Here is a 13,733-nt window from a genome sequence, read left to right as displayed (position 1 = left end):
AACTTTGAGCACGAATTACAGCCAAACGGCTAATATGCTAGATTCCCCAAACATTCAGCTTTCATATGCATTTTCCGGATTCATTCTATGTATTATAGTTTTCGAGAAAATCAATTAAATGTGAAAACACTACATTTTTTAACGTTTTTTCAAATTTAAAAGCTAATTACGGCCAAACGGATGAAACCACAACAATATATGAATACTTTCATATGTTTCACTACAAAAAAATTATGAACTTCTGTTTACTGAATTGCAACGTAATATCTCGTAACTCTACAACGGTTATGTCTGTAATTGCACGTTTCGTGCGGAGACAAAACAAAAAGAAGAAGCGGAGATGCAAAAACACTTACATAAGACCGTAACAAACGTATCTGCATATTTAATACGACTGAATAAACAAAAGCGAACGATACAAATGAATAAACTGTGCGAGGTAGGAAAAAAAGAAACCTTGGGTAATTTTATTGCAGTTTAAGTGTGATTCAGTTTTTTTTTTGCTTTAAATATGGTTTTATAGTGGAATTATCGATCATTAATTTTATTTGTGAATCGTTTAATTTAATTACATATAGTACAAGGTTGGCGTTGGATTTTCTGCAGTGTTTTGGCAAAATGTTGATTGTTTGACAATGTAAATCAGCGGAACGGTTTCTCATATAAACATTCAATTTATGCGTATTATTTCTTTGTTGCGTAAGATAGAATAGATTGTTTAATAATTTGAATGATTCAATTGCAGCGGATGCACGGAGAGGTTCGTGTTGTCAGGTTTGCAATTGTTGAAACGTCAAAACAAAGTTGTTTTTTTTAAATTATTAATTGTTTTTTATATATATTTGCAGAGTGTTTTTGTGCGTTCGCGTGATGTAGGAAATAATAATGTTCGATGGTTGAGGAAATGCGTTCTTCGCTAATTATTGTAAGTGAATTGAGATTGTTTGAAGATGGTTACATTACTTCTTTTTAGTTGGTGCACGTGAATGCGTGGATTGCTTTTTTTTGAATTGGCGATTCTCTTTTGTAAATTGTAAACAAATTTATCAAGAAACAACAAACTTCAAATGCAACGTCGAAATTGTTGTTTGAAACAAACAACAAAATTAAGATTGGAAAGTAGTTAAAAGTAATGGTAATTTATATTATGTATTTTCTTATGTATTTATAATTTATTTAAGTTTTTTTTTGCAGATCCAAGAAGAAGTACAAGTAAGCGACGTAGAAACCGGTCGCGAACACGAGAAGATATCGGAGATAAGAGCCGTGCTTTCGTGTAAGTTTGCGTGAGCGGAGAGCGAACTGTAAGAATTTCAGTTTTTTCTCGTTGTAGGGTGGATATCGGACGGAGGAGACGGTTTCCACCAGTTTGCTGAGACCGCGGTGGAGGCACGTCTTGCGGTGACTGAATGTGTCGAAGCTGTGGCGACCGCCGCAAACGCCCATCCCGCTGCCGCCGACGCCGCCGAACGGACATTCCTCGCATCCGTACTGCGCTATGTCGTCGTTGACGCAGACGCCGCCGCTGGACGTCCTAGAGATTATCTCCTCTACGACGGACTGCTTCCCAGAGAAGATGTACACAGCTAGCGGCTTCTCTCTGCTGTTGATGTATTCGATGGCTGATTGCGGAGATTCCATGGTCAGTATGGGGAGGATGGGCCCGAAGATCTCCTCGGCCATGACGTCGTCATCGGGTTGAACGTTCAGCAGCACCGTCGGCTCGATGAATCTGTCCGCTGCATCGAAGTTACCTCCGATCGCCGCAGCCTTGCCACCGTTCAGGTACTTCACCAAACGATTGAAGTGATGTTCATTAATGATTCTTCCGTAGTCTTCGCTGTAACGTGCGCCACGAGGGAAGAACTCCGAAGCGGCCTTCTTGAATCCTGCCACGAGCTGCAACTGAATCTTCTCGCTGCAGATGACGTAGTCGGGGGCGATGCACGTTTGACCCGCGTTCAATATCTTTCCCCAGAGAATCCTCTTGGCGGCAAACTCGAGGTTTGCGGTGCCGTCCACGTAGACGGGACTCTTTCCGCCCAGCTCCAGGGTGACCGGCGTGAGGAATCGATTGGACTTTGCCCTTACCGTCCGACCCACCGCCGCTGATCCCGTGTAGAAGATGTAATCGAACCTCTGGTCGAGGAGCTGGCTGGATTCGGTTGGGCCTCCCTGTACAACCTTGTAGCAGTCTGCGTCCAGGTATTTAGGCAGCAGATCGGCGATGATGGCGGCCGCGCACGGCGCTACCTCCGAGGTCTTGAGGATAACGCAGTTGCCGGCTGCGAGCGCTCCGATCAATGGTCGAAGGCACAGCGAGAACGGGTAGTTCCAGGTGCCGATTATCAGAACAACTCCGTACGGCTCAGGCCGAACCTTCAGCACATCTAGCGTGTTAACGACGCCCTTTGCTGGCGTTTCGGCTTCGCACCATGCCTTCAGGTTTCTCAAGAATAATACGATTTCGTTTCGCACCACTCCCACCTCGTACACCAAACTCTCGAACCGGCTCTTCCCCAGGTCGCGTTGCAGACTTTCGACAATTCTCTGCTCGTTCTCGTCCACCATGAGGAGCATCGCCTTCAGCTGCTTCCTCCGGTACTCCACGGGTCTCGTGCGACCACTCGCATACGTCGTACGTACATCGTTCACCAATTCCGCGAACATCGAAAACTCACCCCAATAACATTGGCTCCTTTACTCTTATACTTTCCGTCCCTACTCCTCTCGACCAGTTTACATGTAACTTTTTCTTACTCTTACCTCTTCTCGCTCTCCTCAAAAAGTCTCATTAAGACTAATGAAAATAACAGCAAAAGCAACGTCGTGTGCATTTTAAGTGTACGCGCTAAGGTCAGACGAGTTTTAGCGCTCATCGCATGACATTGAACGGTTTTCGGTAGACTAGAAACGCATAAACACGAAGATTAACTTACACATACTAAAAACAAGTGAATTGCACTTACGTGTCGATAGCTTTTTTTATTTAATTATTTACAACTAACCAGACATATATAGTTTATATGTAATTTTTGAGGTACCTTTAAATTGATGTAACAACAGTTTAAGAAAACAAACAAAATATAGTTAGATATTATTACGTATAATATAAAGATGTGTAATTTCTAACTAATTAAATGTAATTTAAAGTAATCGTGGTCTGCAGTTTGTCGTTTGTCGATTGCACTGCACTGATGAGCCACAAATAAATGGCGAAACCACGATAAACATATTTAAGTTTAATTTAAGAATTCACAATTATTACGTAACTTTTGTTATATAAAAAGTTGCGCAACGATTGCGTGCTTCTGATTATTCAATAAAATTATAAAAAAGTTTATTACTTTTTGAGTTATTATCGCAAAACTGAAAACATTGATTTTTTGACAAATTCTATTCACTTTTTTTCCAATTTCTAAAGCTCATAGCAAGCGACTCCGCAGCAGTAAGAAGATACTAGTAGGCTCGTTGGAAAGGTGAGATATTCAGCTTTCATACGAGTGGTCGATGATGTAATTATCTTAAGGGGTTGTCGAGATATTCACGAAAAACAGGAAAAAAATCGAAAAAAACGTCGTTTCTCTGTTACGTAACGAACATTACGTAACTTTTGTTACATAAAAAGTTGCGCAACGGTTGCGTGCATCTGATTATGCAATAAAATTATAAAAAAGTTTATTACTTTTTGAGTTATTATCGAAAAACCATTTTTTTTAGTAAATTCAATTCACTATTTTTCCAATTTACGATTCTGGAATGTGAGGAATTTTTGTTTTTTGACGTTTCTGGAATGTGAGGAATTTTTGCTTTTTGACGTTTCTGGAATGTGTGGAATTTTTGCTTTTTGACGTTTCTGGAATGTGTGGAATTTTTGCTTTTTGACGTTTCTGGAATGTGTGGAATGTTTTTTTTGTTGCATATAATTTCTGGAATTTATTTATAGGTAGTAAAAAGTAGAGGTGGTTTCGCCCTAATTTGGGGCTCATCAGTGCAGTGTATTCATAATAAGAATTATGACAAACTGCAGACCACGACTTTTTTTTAAAAAGATCTTTGCACGTAACATTAATTATTCTTATATAAATCTTCGTAAAACTCCTTTAAATTATATTGTGGTGCTTACTCCAGCCTCGTATGGTCTCACTTCAGTCCTTAACTGGACATTCCAGGAAGGATAGTGCAAGATCTCTGTGTTATTTACTATCTGTAGTGTCCTTAAATATACTTGTGCGTGGAATTAGATGTTTCTACCACTCTGTCCGTATATATTCCTTTCCTATACACATACCAAGTGCGGCGCTTTAAATTCATTGAAAATTGTAAAAGAGATTTCGTTAAAATAATAAGTGCTGATAAAGTGTAATTGGTTTGCGTGTGCGCGCTCATTTAAGAGAGTAAAACAGCTGACCGTCGTCGTCGCCGTCGTCGATCCAATCCAATTCAGTTTGAATCCGTTGGCAGCAGCAGTGAGTAGTTAGCATGGCGTCCTATGGTGAGAACATGTCCAGTGAATTCTGCAAGTACCGTTCGGTGTTGAGCACCAGGTACGCAAGTCCAGAAATGCAATTCAATTTCAGCGATCAGAAGAAGTTCAGCACGTGGAGACAACTCTGGGTGAACCTTGCCAAAGCGGAAAAGGTCAGTAGTAGTATCATCATCATTAGCAGCACTCGCCGCTGCAGATCCCTGTAATCGCTTGCCATGCTTAATCCTGTTCGAGGCGCCATCTTTCCCAAAAAAACATTAATAATCATCATTGATTTTACTTTACTTTCAAACTTATTTACTTATTACCTTTCATTTGAATGATAATAGCGTTTTTTTTTTCATCTTTTTAATTCCTGCTGTTAATTGCCGAGTTTCAAATTTCGCCTAGATAAACATTGTTTCGTTTGTTTTTTCTGCTGTTACGAAACGCGTCTACTACGATTATCATTGATACTTGTGAAATTTGTTTTATTCAAATCATTTTTGTTTTGTTTTTTTCATTATTCAGCATTATCAGCTACATCTAGCTTCAATACTATATAGTTTTGAAGCTAGATGTAATAGTTGAAAATCGGGTTCACGGCCTGCTGCGATAAAGAAATGTGTTACACACATTTGAAAAAACGTTTGGTAATCGTTTTCGTCAACATTTCAATTTTACACGCACGCAACTAAATTTTAGAGCATGCATTTTTTTTACTTTGCGTTTGGCAAGTTGTGTGCTTTTGAATTATATATCCGAATAATATAAAAAAAAACAACATTTATTGACGATTAATTGATTTGCGGGCGACGGGACGGCCGTTTCTTCACAGTATGACGCAACCGCCCTTCTTCTGTTTCTTCTGCTGCTTCTTTTTCTCTTTCTTTTCCTTCTTTTTCATCTCCTGCTCCAGCCACCAATCCTCTTCGGGGTCCAGGTACGGCGGTCCCCCCTCATCCTCTTGATAGACCTGCCGGAATGATGGTGTTTGTACGATCGAAACTTGTTGCTGCGGCCGACGGTAATCTTCGTAGGGAGCGCGATCGTCGTAGTAAAAGTCGTCGTCTTCGTCCATCATATTTTGATTCCTTTTCCGTTTTCCGTTCGAAGGAGGCGGCGGCGGCGGCGCATATCCTGCGGCGATCTGCATGGCCGCCTCGTAACAGCCGCACTTTGATTGCTGGCAGCAGGTGTTTCGGAAGATCGCCGAGGTGTTGGTATGCGTGTCCTGCATGCGGATATTGCTGCGGGTGGACGAGAAGCCTGTCCTTCGCTTGCTGAGGAAATCGTCGTCCTCCGGGTCGTAGTTCAGGCCGACGTCGCGCATGCTCGGCGGTGAAGCCCTGCTCCTCTGCTGGCGACCTTTCTGACTCACGAACTGCTGATGGATCTCGCTGTGTCTGGAACTGAACGGCGTCTTGCACACCGAATAGCAGACGCGCTCCGTCGGTAAACCGTTGCGTCTCTCATCTTCATCAACAATAACATTTAACAATCATCATCGTAACGATCTGATTACAACATATTTTACCTGCGTAAACCTGTGATGTTGATTGCTGATGCATCGAACGACTCTCCCCTCTGCGATCAATATCGGTGGCCGTAGTACCACCTCCTAAACAACGAATTCAATTTCGTTTCTTTTCATATTTCATCAAAGCGCCCACCGTTTCGATTCCTCCGGTTCGGACAGTTTACTCTCGAACAGTCGCACATCGTCCTCACTTGCATTTGCAGCGATCCCGTCGACGTGCCCTCATCGTAGTTCTTGTTTTCGTAGATGTTATTCATCCCATCTTCTACAACGCTCCTACTATAATACACATAATTAATAATTAATATTTAAAAAACGAGATTTAACCTTGTAGACTGGTCCTTGTCCTTGCAAGGGCAGCATTCCATATCGTTCCCATTCTCCGTCGTCGTCATCCGCGACGATCCGATTTGCGTTTGCGTAACTTCGTCATTTCCTCTGAAACTCTCACCTCTCCCTTCGACTTCATCCACGGGTTGCTACAAGCACAACAATTGAAATTAATTTGCAAACTAACGATAACGCTAATGTCTTTTTTTTGTTGTTGTTGTTGTACCTTCACGTGACACACGGTTTCCGGGACGAACGCGTGTATTGTCGCCCGCACGAGCTTCGTAGAGCACATGCAGTCCGGATGGATTCCTGCAACTGCACAGACACGCAAGCATTAAACAAAAACAACAAAACATTATAAAAAGGAGTGTTTTGTTGCTCTTAAAGGCAGAAATATTGATAGTGCGTACGCTCATTTCTCACCCTGAAATCCCCCATCGTACATAACTGAAAGAATGAATACAATTTGGAATAGATAGAAGAAACTATTGTTGGACTCACTGCAATGCCTCTGGTAGCATCCATTTCCCGACCTGTGCATCGTTACGACGCCCGACTAGTAATTTTGACATTTGCTCTGTGACAGGCGACAGCTTCGGTCGCGCACCAGTTGCGATTTGTTGGAGTTGCGCTCGTAGAAGTAGACGTTCGGCCTGAGATAGGTGCTGCGCGGCACGTTGCACGGTCGCTTCGCCCCGTTGAAGTGCTCCTTCAACTTACGCACCAGCTCCTCGATCCGTTCCACCTCGGTCTTCGGCGCGTTCTCTTCGTTCGTCGTCTGCTTCATAAGGCTGCGAGACGCGCCGCTCACGTTGCGCGATTTGCTCGAAATCCTGAACGTCTTGATCACGTTGTTCTGTTGGACGAGAAGCGCTCCGTGCTCCAACTTGTAATCGTTGCCCATCTTCGCCCTGTAGAATCCTTCGTTCGAATCGATCGGCGCGAACGCCTTCTTCGGGGAGAACTTTAAATCCCTTAAGCTGCTCTTCAGGTCGTCGCTGACGTCAGAGCAGAGCTCGCCGGTGGGACGATACCTGAACCGGAGAGGCTTATCATCTAGCAGCTTAACGTCGACGCCCTTCTCCATCGTAGCTTTGAAGAAGTGCTCGCTGTTGCCTATCAACTTGTTGCTTCGCAACTTCCTCGCCTCCCTGCGAATTGGAAAGCATAAATTAACCGAAACCAATTAAAAAACATATCTCTCACCATTTCTTCGTCTCATCCTCGTCGGCCCGGTAGAGCGTCTTCAGATCTACGCCGTCCGTTTCGCACCACCTTCGTCGTCCGAACCATTCGATCTCGTCGGTTTGGGTGCAGGCGCTCCCACGAAACTTGTTCTCGGATTTCCTCGCGCGTCTTTTCTTCCACAACAATTGCATCAAACCTAACGCAAATCGATCAATCAATATTCAATATTAATATATCTAAAACTCACCACCACCGCCCATAATTCACAAATAATTTGATCCAAACCCTCGAAAATAATGAACAGATGAAACGATGAAAATTTTGACAGATAACGAACATCCGGCCCCGTCGCTCCATCTGACGACAAAAAACAAAATAATAATAATAATAATTCAAATTTGTTTGCATCGCCGCCTTTGCAAATAAAATCAAATTTAATAATTATAATCATCATCACCGGTGTTCTTTTTTTTATTATTGATCCTCATGAATACGTGTTGACGCACTCGTGCTTCCTGTTGTCCGCTCTGAAATCGTCTGGAAAAGAGACTTTCGAACATTTGTTTTGTGTTTCAAAGATGCGAGTTGAAGATTTTACCATTTTTGACACTGGTCATCGGGGCGACGTCTCGGGACATGTGGAAGGTGCCGCCGTAGCTCATGGGCGTACCGTTCGCTGACCTGGGTGAAGATCTGCTCGATCTCGGCTTCGAGCCTGCAAACATCAAACTTGTGTATTGTTTATAGTATGAATTTAATGGATGAAAAACCTAAATCGTTGAGGGAGATCTTAAACTCTGATCCGGTCTCACCGTCGGCGGTGGTGCAGCCGTACTTCTGGTAATCTCGTAGGACGTAGGTGTCCTTGCTTTGGGCCAACGTCGACGTGGCGGAGTTCGGTTTGCTGAGCGGGACGACCTTGTACTTCCTGAAACTTGAATGAAAAAGGTAAAACCATGAGTAAGTTGTTGTTGTAATGGGAAATATTACTAACAAGATGATGCAGCTCGCGTCCCAGAGGAAGACGATGCCGGTCAGTGAGTAGCACGTGAGCATGATGGGTATCCAGAAGTTGTTCAGCACGTCCAGCATGCAGACGTAGACGATGACGCAGCCGACGAACGTCGCCGATCCGGAATAGGCGTACGCGAGCCACAGCTTGAAGTGGATGGCCAGCTGGAAAACGGCTCTGGTCACGTTGTCCACGGCGGTGAGGAACGTGAACACGCTTCCCGCCACCGTCAGTAAAGTGCTCGTCGAGACGTCCACGAAGCGCGCGTACTTGAAGTTGTATACACTCAGAGCGGTGCAACCGATGCAAAGAACCTGAACAAGTCAGTTTATATTGATTCATTCGATTGAATTGTATTGTGAATTGTTTTACCATTTGTACGACACGAACGAAATTGCATCTCCTGTCTATAACATGACGATTCTGGTTCTGGTACAGATACATCTGCCGTCGCCGCCGCACCACAAATCAAACCAACACCGACGTCGCACACTGACTGACACATTCGACTGTAGGCAACCCAAACATCACACAATTGTAAAGAAAATAATACATTTATTAAACAGTAACGATCGTCATGTGATATGGATTAGATTCCATGGATAAGAAAACTTAATTAATTAATCTAATAATGCGTATGCAACCAATTAAGCTCAATAATTACATAAAAAAAATAAATACAACATTATTAGTAATTCTAAACAAATTATTATGCAACCACACGCACTTTTCTTTGCGTCGTTGAAAGATGCGACGGAAGTGAATGTGCGCTGGTCTTGGACGGGTGATTTCTGCGTAAGGTTTTCGTATTTCTATATACATTTTTTCTATTTACAAAGTTTGTACAGACGATGAAGTAAGTAAGTTTCAAAGGGATTTTCGACTGCGAAACGTGATTATCGCATCGGATATGAAGATGACGACGTTGACGAGGGCGCAGATCGTTGAGATGGTCAGCATCTCGAGGAGGTAGGCCTTCGGATGGAAGATGCGGTTGCGGGTCAGATAGGAGCGATCGGTGATCAGGAGGATGGCGGTGACGAGGAACATGGCCGCACCGGAAACGGAAAAGACGACGGACGTCCTGTACGGCAACCGGTCGCCCACGAATCTGGAAACGAGAAGCACGCCGTTGATGAGGAGGTTGCCGGCGTACGCCGTGTACATGATCCCCACGTGATGCAGGTGACTCTTCCCGAGCCCCGTCATCTGCGTCGGCTCGTACGCGAAGCAGATGCACGCGATCGAAAGCAACTGCAAAACAAAACGAATAAATCAATCAATTCGTATGTATTAAAAATTAAAAACCTTACGATTTCCGCAATCTTGAATGCGATTTGCCAGTGCTCGCGTAGCACGCGCTTCACGTACTTCCGACGTGTTTCCTTGACGACCACGACGATGTCTTCTTCTTTGCTGGGCGTGTTTTTATCCGTCGTTGACATGGTGACTTCCATCTCGGAGGACATGATCTTCTTGGGGACGTCGTACAGATCGTGGTGCGTGGCCAGCGTGATCTCTCTGCGGTCCGAAGCGGAACCCAAAGATTTATCTCGACGCGACCGTCTTTATATTGCGCTACTAATTGGACCTTTTAACCCTCGGGTTAATTGCCGATACGCCTACGACGACGTGCGGGTGATTCATTAACTCTCTATTAACTAACTATCTAACGGAGAGGACAGCGTATGGACAGGAGAGTGATTCGTTTAATTGTACACTTAAGAAAAGACACACAAACTGGATCATCGACTGCCTAATAAAACGTTTACTACTTTAATAATTATAAAAAAAAGAAACGAAGTATATAAAATGGAAATTAATTTGGTTAATGTTATGTTTTTAAATTATAATACGCAAACGTGACGCAGAGATCAGCAAAAATCTCTACTTCATATTCATTTGAACGTTTTTTTATTGGATTTTCGTTCGAATGAAATGGTAGACGGCCAACACCGTGTCCAGAAGGTAGCAGGCCCCGTTCAGCACGCACAACGAACCCATGGCCAAGCCGACCTGCAGCAGAAATAACAAAAGAAAATAGATCTAAATGTTTGCAAACCAAATTTCGACAGATGTCAGTTTACCTGTCTTTCGGACGCCACGTGGATGTATTTGTACTCGCTCTGGTATCCGTGCCAATAGTGAAGAGCGGTTGCACCGGTGGCCAACCACATGAAGATTCCAATGATGTTCATCAGGATATCAGTAAAAGTGCTTAAGAATAAATAGAGAGAAACAATGAGTATTTTCAATTCTAGTGTGACATTTCTAACGTCAAATATTGACATTTGCAAATTTAGTTTTGACGTTTTGAATATTTTGTAATTGCTCACTGTTTATGGTCGCTTGTTGAGAAGCAGAAGCTGATCAACGAGACTGCCGTGTATATGAAGAATCCGACGAAGACGCCGGACGCGACGATCTCCGCGTCGGCGTTCTTCTCCTCGTTCAAATTCCATGTGCCGCCGACGCCCAAAAATCCGCCGTGATTGCCCACCCTGTACAGTATCAGGATGAGCAGGTTCAGCACCTGAAAAGCAAACAAACAATTGTAACTAGGTTACGAGTAAACAATGATTAATCGACGAGCAAAATGGCCGATACGCACGGCCTACTTCATCATCATTATCATCACAAAATTTATTTATTATTTCTTGAAACTATAGTAACGAAAACCTTTGAATGTTTTGAAATTAGATTCACTTATCGATGTAATTTAATAATAATAATAGTAAAGCAGAAAATGAGTTCAATTGCGAAACGCGATTTTCGTTATCAGCATAATAGTAATAAAAATGTATTTATTATTAAATACAATTTACACATTTGAGAACCTAGGTGAGCCCTAATTCTAATCGGGCTTATCCGTTCGTTAATCGGGCGCAGATAACGCGATTCTCCGCGCGCTCGATTGAGAAAAACTATGGAAACGAAGCCAGAAATATTAATATACCGCACAGCGAGCGAAATCAATCAAACGTGAAACATAATTTTGGTGATTATTGATCGAATCTAGTATAATTTACCAATTTTGGGATCTTAATGAAAACACTTCCGACCGTCGCCACGTTAACCATCTTCGCTTTTTGTTTCTTCTCTCTTTTGTTACAGTTTTATAACAAAACACTAGCACCCTCGCACTATCGGTTAATACTTGTTCAACTGACTGAATCTACCTGTTCTGTTATCCGTGTCGCTCCGTTTATCAGAGAGTTGTTATCATCTGATAAAGAAAATTACATTTATGTTCATGTACATTTCTATGATGAAAGGGAAAAAGAAAGGAAGAAACAAAAGCGAGATGGAGCGAAGATTGTGTAAAGATAGGCGCGGATACACATTTTATTATGCTTTCACACTGCTCATTTTTTTTTTCTCGTCATTTTGAAAATACTCGATACATTAGTAATCTCAACCTAGGACTGAATCATCATTATCAACGAGAAAATTCAATTATATACAACTGCGGTGTTCTTAGGAGCAGTGACACAATATTGTTAATAAAAATAAAGTAATAAAATCGGTCGAGAATTTTGTGAAATAATTAATTTTTGAAATGGATTGAACAAGTTAAGAGAGAATATGGATAAAAAATTAATTGTATTATGATTTTAGAGTTATCTTATCTTTCGTAAACTGTTACTCACTGTTTAAACGTTCATTATATTCGTTGCATACACACATTTTTGTATTTGTTTACACATAAATTGTAAATGAGAATCATATGTATATGATGATATTTGCGTTTCAGGAATTGGGTTTGAAGATCAGCGATGAGCAAATTGCAGAGATGGAGTCGCACATCAAGGACGTTGATTTTGCGGCCGCCGCAGAAGAGGAGAAGAAGACGAGACACGACGTGATGGCGCACGTCCACGTCTTCGCCGAGCAATGCCCAAAAGCAGCACCAATCATCCATCTGGGTGCGACCTCGTGTTTCGTCGGTGATAACACCGATCTGATGGTTATGCGCGACGGTTTGGACATCATCCTCGGCGAGTTGGCAGCGGTAATAAGAAACCTGGCGAATTTCGCCGAAGAGCATAAAGCGTTGCCGACGTTGGGATTCACGCATCTGCAGCCCGCTCAGTTGACGACCGTGGGAAAGAGGGCGACTCTCTGGTTGAGCGATTTGGTGATGGACGAGAGGAATATTCGCAGGGCCAGAGATGATCTGCGCTTCAGGGGTTGCAAAGGAACGACCGGTACTCAAGCGTCTTACATGCAATTGTTTGACGGGGATGGGGCTAAAGTGAAGCAGTTGGATGATGTGCTGACGAAGTTGTGCGGTTTCGAGAGATCGTACCACGTCACCGGGCAAACGTACTCCCGCAAAGTGGACGTTGAGGTGGTCGGAGCGCTCGCCAGTTTGGGCACTTCCATCCACAAGATGTGCACCGATCTCAGATTGCTGGCGAACATGAAGGAAGTGGAGGAGCCGTTCGAGAAGAGCCAGATCGGAAGCAGCGCGATGGCGTACAAGAGGAACCCGATGCGTTCGGAAAGGTGTTGTTCACTCGCTCGCCATATCATAACATTGCAGCAAAACACCACCCAGACGCATTCGACGCAATGGTTTGAACGCACCCTCGACGACTCCGCCAATCGTCGTCTGACTTTGAGTGAGGCCTTCCTCTCCGCTGACGCTGCCCTCCTCACGCTCGTCAATATTACTCAGGGTCTCGTCGTCTACCCGAAAGTGATCGATCGTCACGTCCGTCAGGAGTTGCCCTTCATGTCCACCGAGAACATCATCATGGCGATGGTGAAGAAGGGCGGAGGCGATCGTCAGGTCTGCCACGAGAAGATTCGCGTTCTCTCGCACGAAGCTGCAGCTCAGGTCAAGCAGTTGGGCAAAGACAACGATCTGATCGAACGCGTCTCCAACGACCCTTACTTCGCTCCGATCATCCCCGACCTCGAAAGCCTCCTCGATCCTGCAACGTTTACAGGTCGTACAACCGATCAAGTCACCGAATTCCTTGCCGAAGAGGTTCAACCCATCCTGCTGAGATACCAGAAGGTACTCGAAAAGTACGAAAAACCAACCGTTCTTAACATCTAAATTGTTGAATAACAAAACTGTTTCATTAACTATGGCAAAGTAATGTTTATACGATACAATAAACGATTATTTTAAATTTTATATATATATATTTTTTAATATTTCTTTTCTATCATAATATTTC

The 13,733-nt window shown here is 43.2% G+C and overlaps 7 protein-coding genes and 1 pseudogene across 12 annotated transcripts in view; 1 reads left to right on the top strand and 7 right to left on the bottom strand.

Annotated features, from left to right (window-relative positions):
• LOC108556654 (neuronal growth regulator 1-like) overlaps positions 1-383 on the bottom strand; it is a 4,734-nt gene extending 4,351 nt beyond the window's left edge. Inside the window, exon 1 of the mRNA XM_017912850.1 lies at positions 374-383. Coding sequence (XP_017768339.1) covers positions 374-383 — 10 coding nt within the window. The remainder of the gene's footprint in view (positions 1-373) is intronic.
• A 793-nt stretch (positions 384-1,176) lies between these two features.
• Positions 1,177-2,912, bottom strand: LOC108556653 (annotated as a pseudogene).
• A 1,520-nt stretch (positions 2,913-4,432) lies between these two features.
• LOC108556656 (adenylosuccinate lyase) lies at positions 4,433-13,690 on the top strand. Its single transcript, XM_017912853.1, has 2 exons — positions 4,433-4,641; positions 12,296-13,690. Exons 1-2 carry the CDS (start codon positions 4,483-4,485, stop codon positions 13,607-13,609), a joined length of 1,473 nt encoding a protein of 490 aa, XP_017768342.1. The 5' UTR covers positions 4,433-4,482; the 3' UTR covers positions 13,610-13,690.
• On the bottom strand, positions 5,257-6,927 carry LOC108556657. Of its 4 annotated transcripts, XM_017912857.1 has the most exons (7): positions 6,843-6,927; positions 6,765-6,788; positions 6,565-6,656; positions 6,336-6,487; positions 6,142-6,287; positions 6,006-6,089; positions 5,257-5,944 (listed from the first exon to the last, which is right to left on the bottom strand). In XM_017912857.1, exons 1-7 carry the CDS (start codon positions 6,880-6,882, stop codon positions 5,301-5,303), a joined length of 1,182 nt encoding a protein of 393 aa, XP_017768346.1. In that variant the 5' UTR covers positions 6,883-6,927; the 3' UTR covers positions 5,257-5,300. The 4 variants fall into 4 exon arrangements, with proteins under 4 accessions (XP_017768346.1, XP_017768347.1, XP_017768343.1 ...); XM_017912858.1 differs by lacking the exon at positions 6,765-6,788 and having other exon boundaries at positions 6,843-6,920; XM_017912854.1 differs by having other exon boundaries at positions 6,765-6,891.
• On the bottom strand, positions 6,880-7,855 carry LOC108556658. 2 transcript variants are annotated; one of them, XM_017912860.1, is made up of 3 exons: positions 7,777-7,855; positions 7,548-7,725; positions 6,880-7,492 (listed from the first exon to the last, which is right to left on the bottom strand). In XM_017912860.1, the coding sequence occupies exons 1-3, from the start codon at positions 7,787-7,789 to the stop codon at positions 6,898-6,900; spliced, it is 786 nt and encodes a 261-aa protein (XP_017768349.1). In that variant the 5' UTR covers positions 7,790-7,855; the 3' UTR covers positions 6,880-6,897. The 2 variants fall into 2 exon arrangements, with proteins under 2 accessions (XP_017768349.1, XP_017768348.1); XM_017912859.1 differs by having other exon boundaries at positions 7,774-7,833.
• LOC108556659 lies at positions 7,812-9,273 on the bottom strand. Of its 2 annotated transcripts, XM_017912862.1 has the most exons (6): positions 8,914-9,273; positions 8,524-8,855; positions 8,300-8,463; positions 8,128-8,244; positions 7,987-8,066; positions 7,812-7,886 (listed from the first exon to the last, which is right to left on the bottom strand). In XM_017912862.1, the coding sequence occupies exons 1-5, from the start codon at positions 8,983-8,985 to the stop codon at positions 8,014-8,016; spliced, it is 738 nt and encodes a 245-aa protein (XP_017768351.1). In that variant the 5' UTR covers positions 8,986-9,273; the 3' UTR covers positions 7,812-7,886; positions 7,987-8,013. The 2 variants fall into 2 exon arrangements, with proteins under 2 accessions (XP_017768351.1, XP_017768350.1); XM_017912861.1 differs by lacking the exon at positions 7,812-7,886 and having other exon boundaries at positions 7,995-8,078.
• LOC108556660 lies at positions 9,351-10,076 on the bottom strand. Its single transcript, XM_017912863.1, has 2 exons — positions 9,855-10,076; positions 9,351-9,795 (listed from the first exon to the last, which is right to left on the bottom strand). Exons 1-2 carry the CDS (start codon positions 10,008-10,010, stop codon positions 9,409-9,411), a joined length of 543 nt encoding a protein of 180 aa, XP_017768352.1. The 5' UTR covers positions 10,011-10,076; the 3' UTR covers positions 9,351-9,408.
• LOC108556662 lies at positions 10,348-11,700 on the bottom strand. Its single transcript, XM_017912864.1, has 4 exons — positions 11,571-11,700; positions 10,878-11,074; positions 10,629-10,758; positions 10,348-10,557 (listed from the first exon to the last, which is right to left on the bottom strand). Exons 1-4 carry the CDS (start codon positions 11,619-11,621, stop codon positions 10,456-10,458), a joined length of 480 nt encoding a protein of 159 aa, XP_017768353.1. The 5' UTR covers positions 11,622-11,700; the 3' UTR covers positions 10,348-10,455.
• Positions 13,691-13,733: the final 43 nt, after the last annotated feature.

Source organism: Nicrophorus vespilloides, unplaced genomic scaffold (genome assembly GCF_001412225.1).
Source record: "Nicrophorus vespilloides isolate i.1.1-1 unplaced genomic scaffold, Nicve_v1.0, whole genome shotgun sequence".
NCBI classification, from domain to species: domain Eukaryota; kingdom Metazoa; phylum Arthropoda; class Insecta; order Coleoptera; family Silphidae; genus Nicrophorus; species Nicrophorus vespilloides.
Note: the sequence above shows the minus strand (reverse complement) of the source record. Positions and strands in the feature narration are given on the sequence as shown.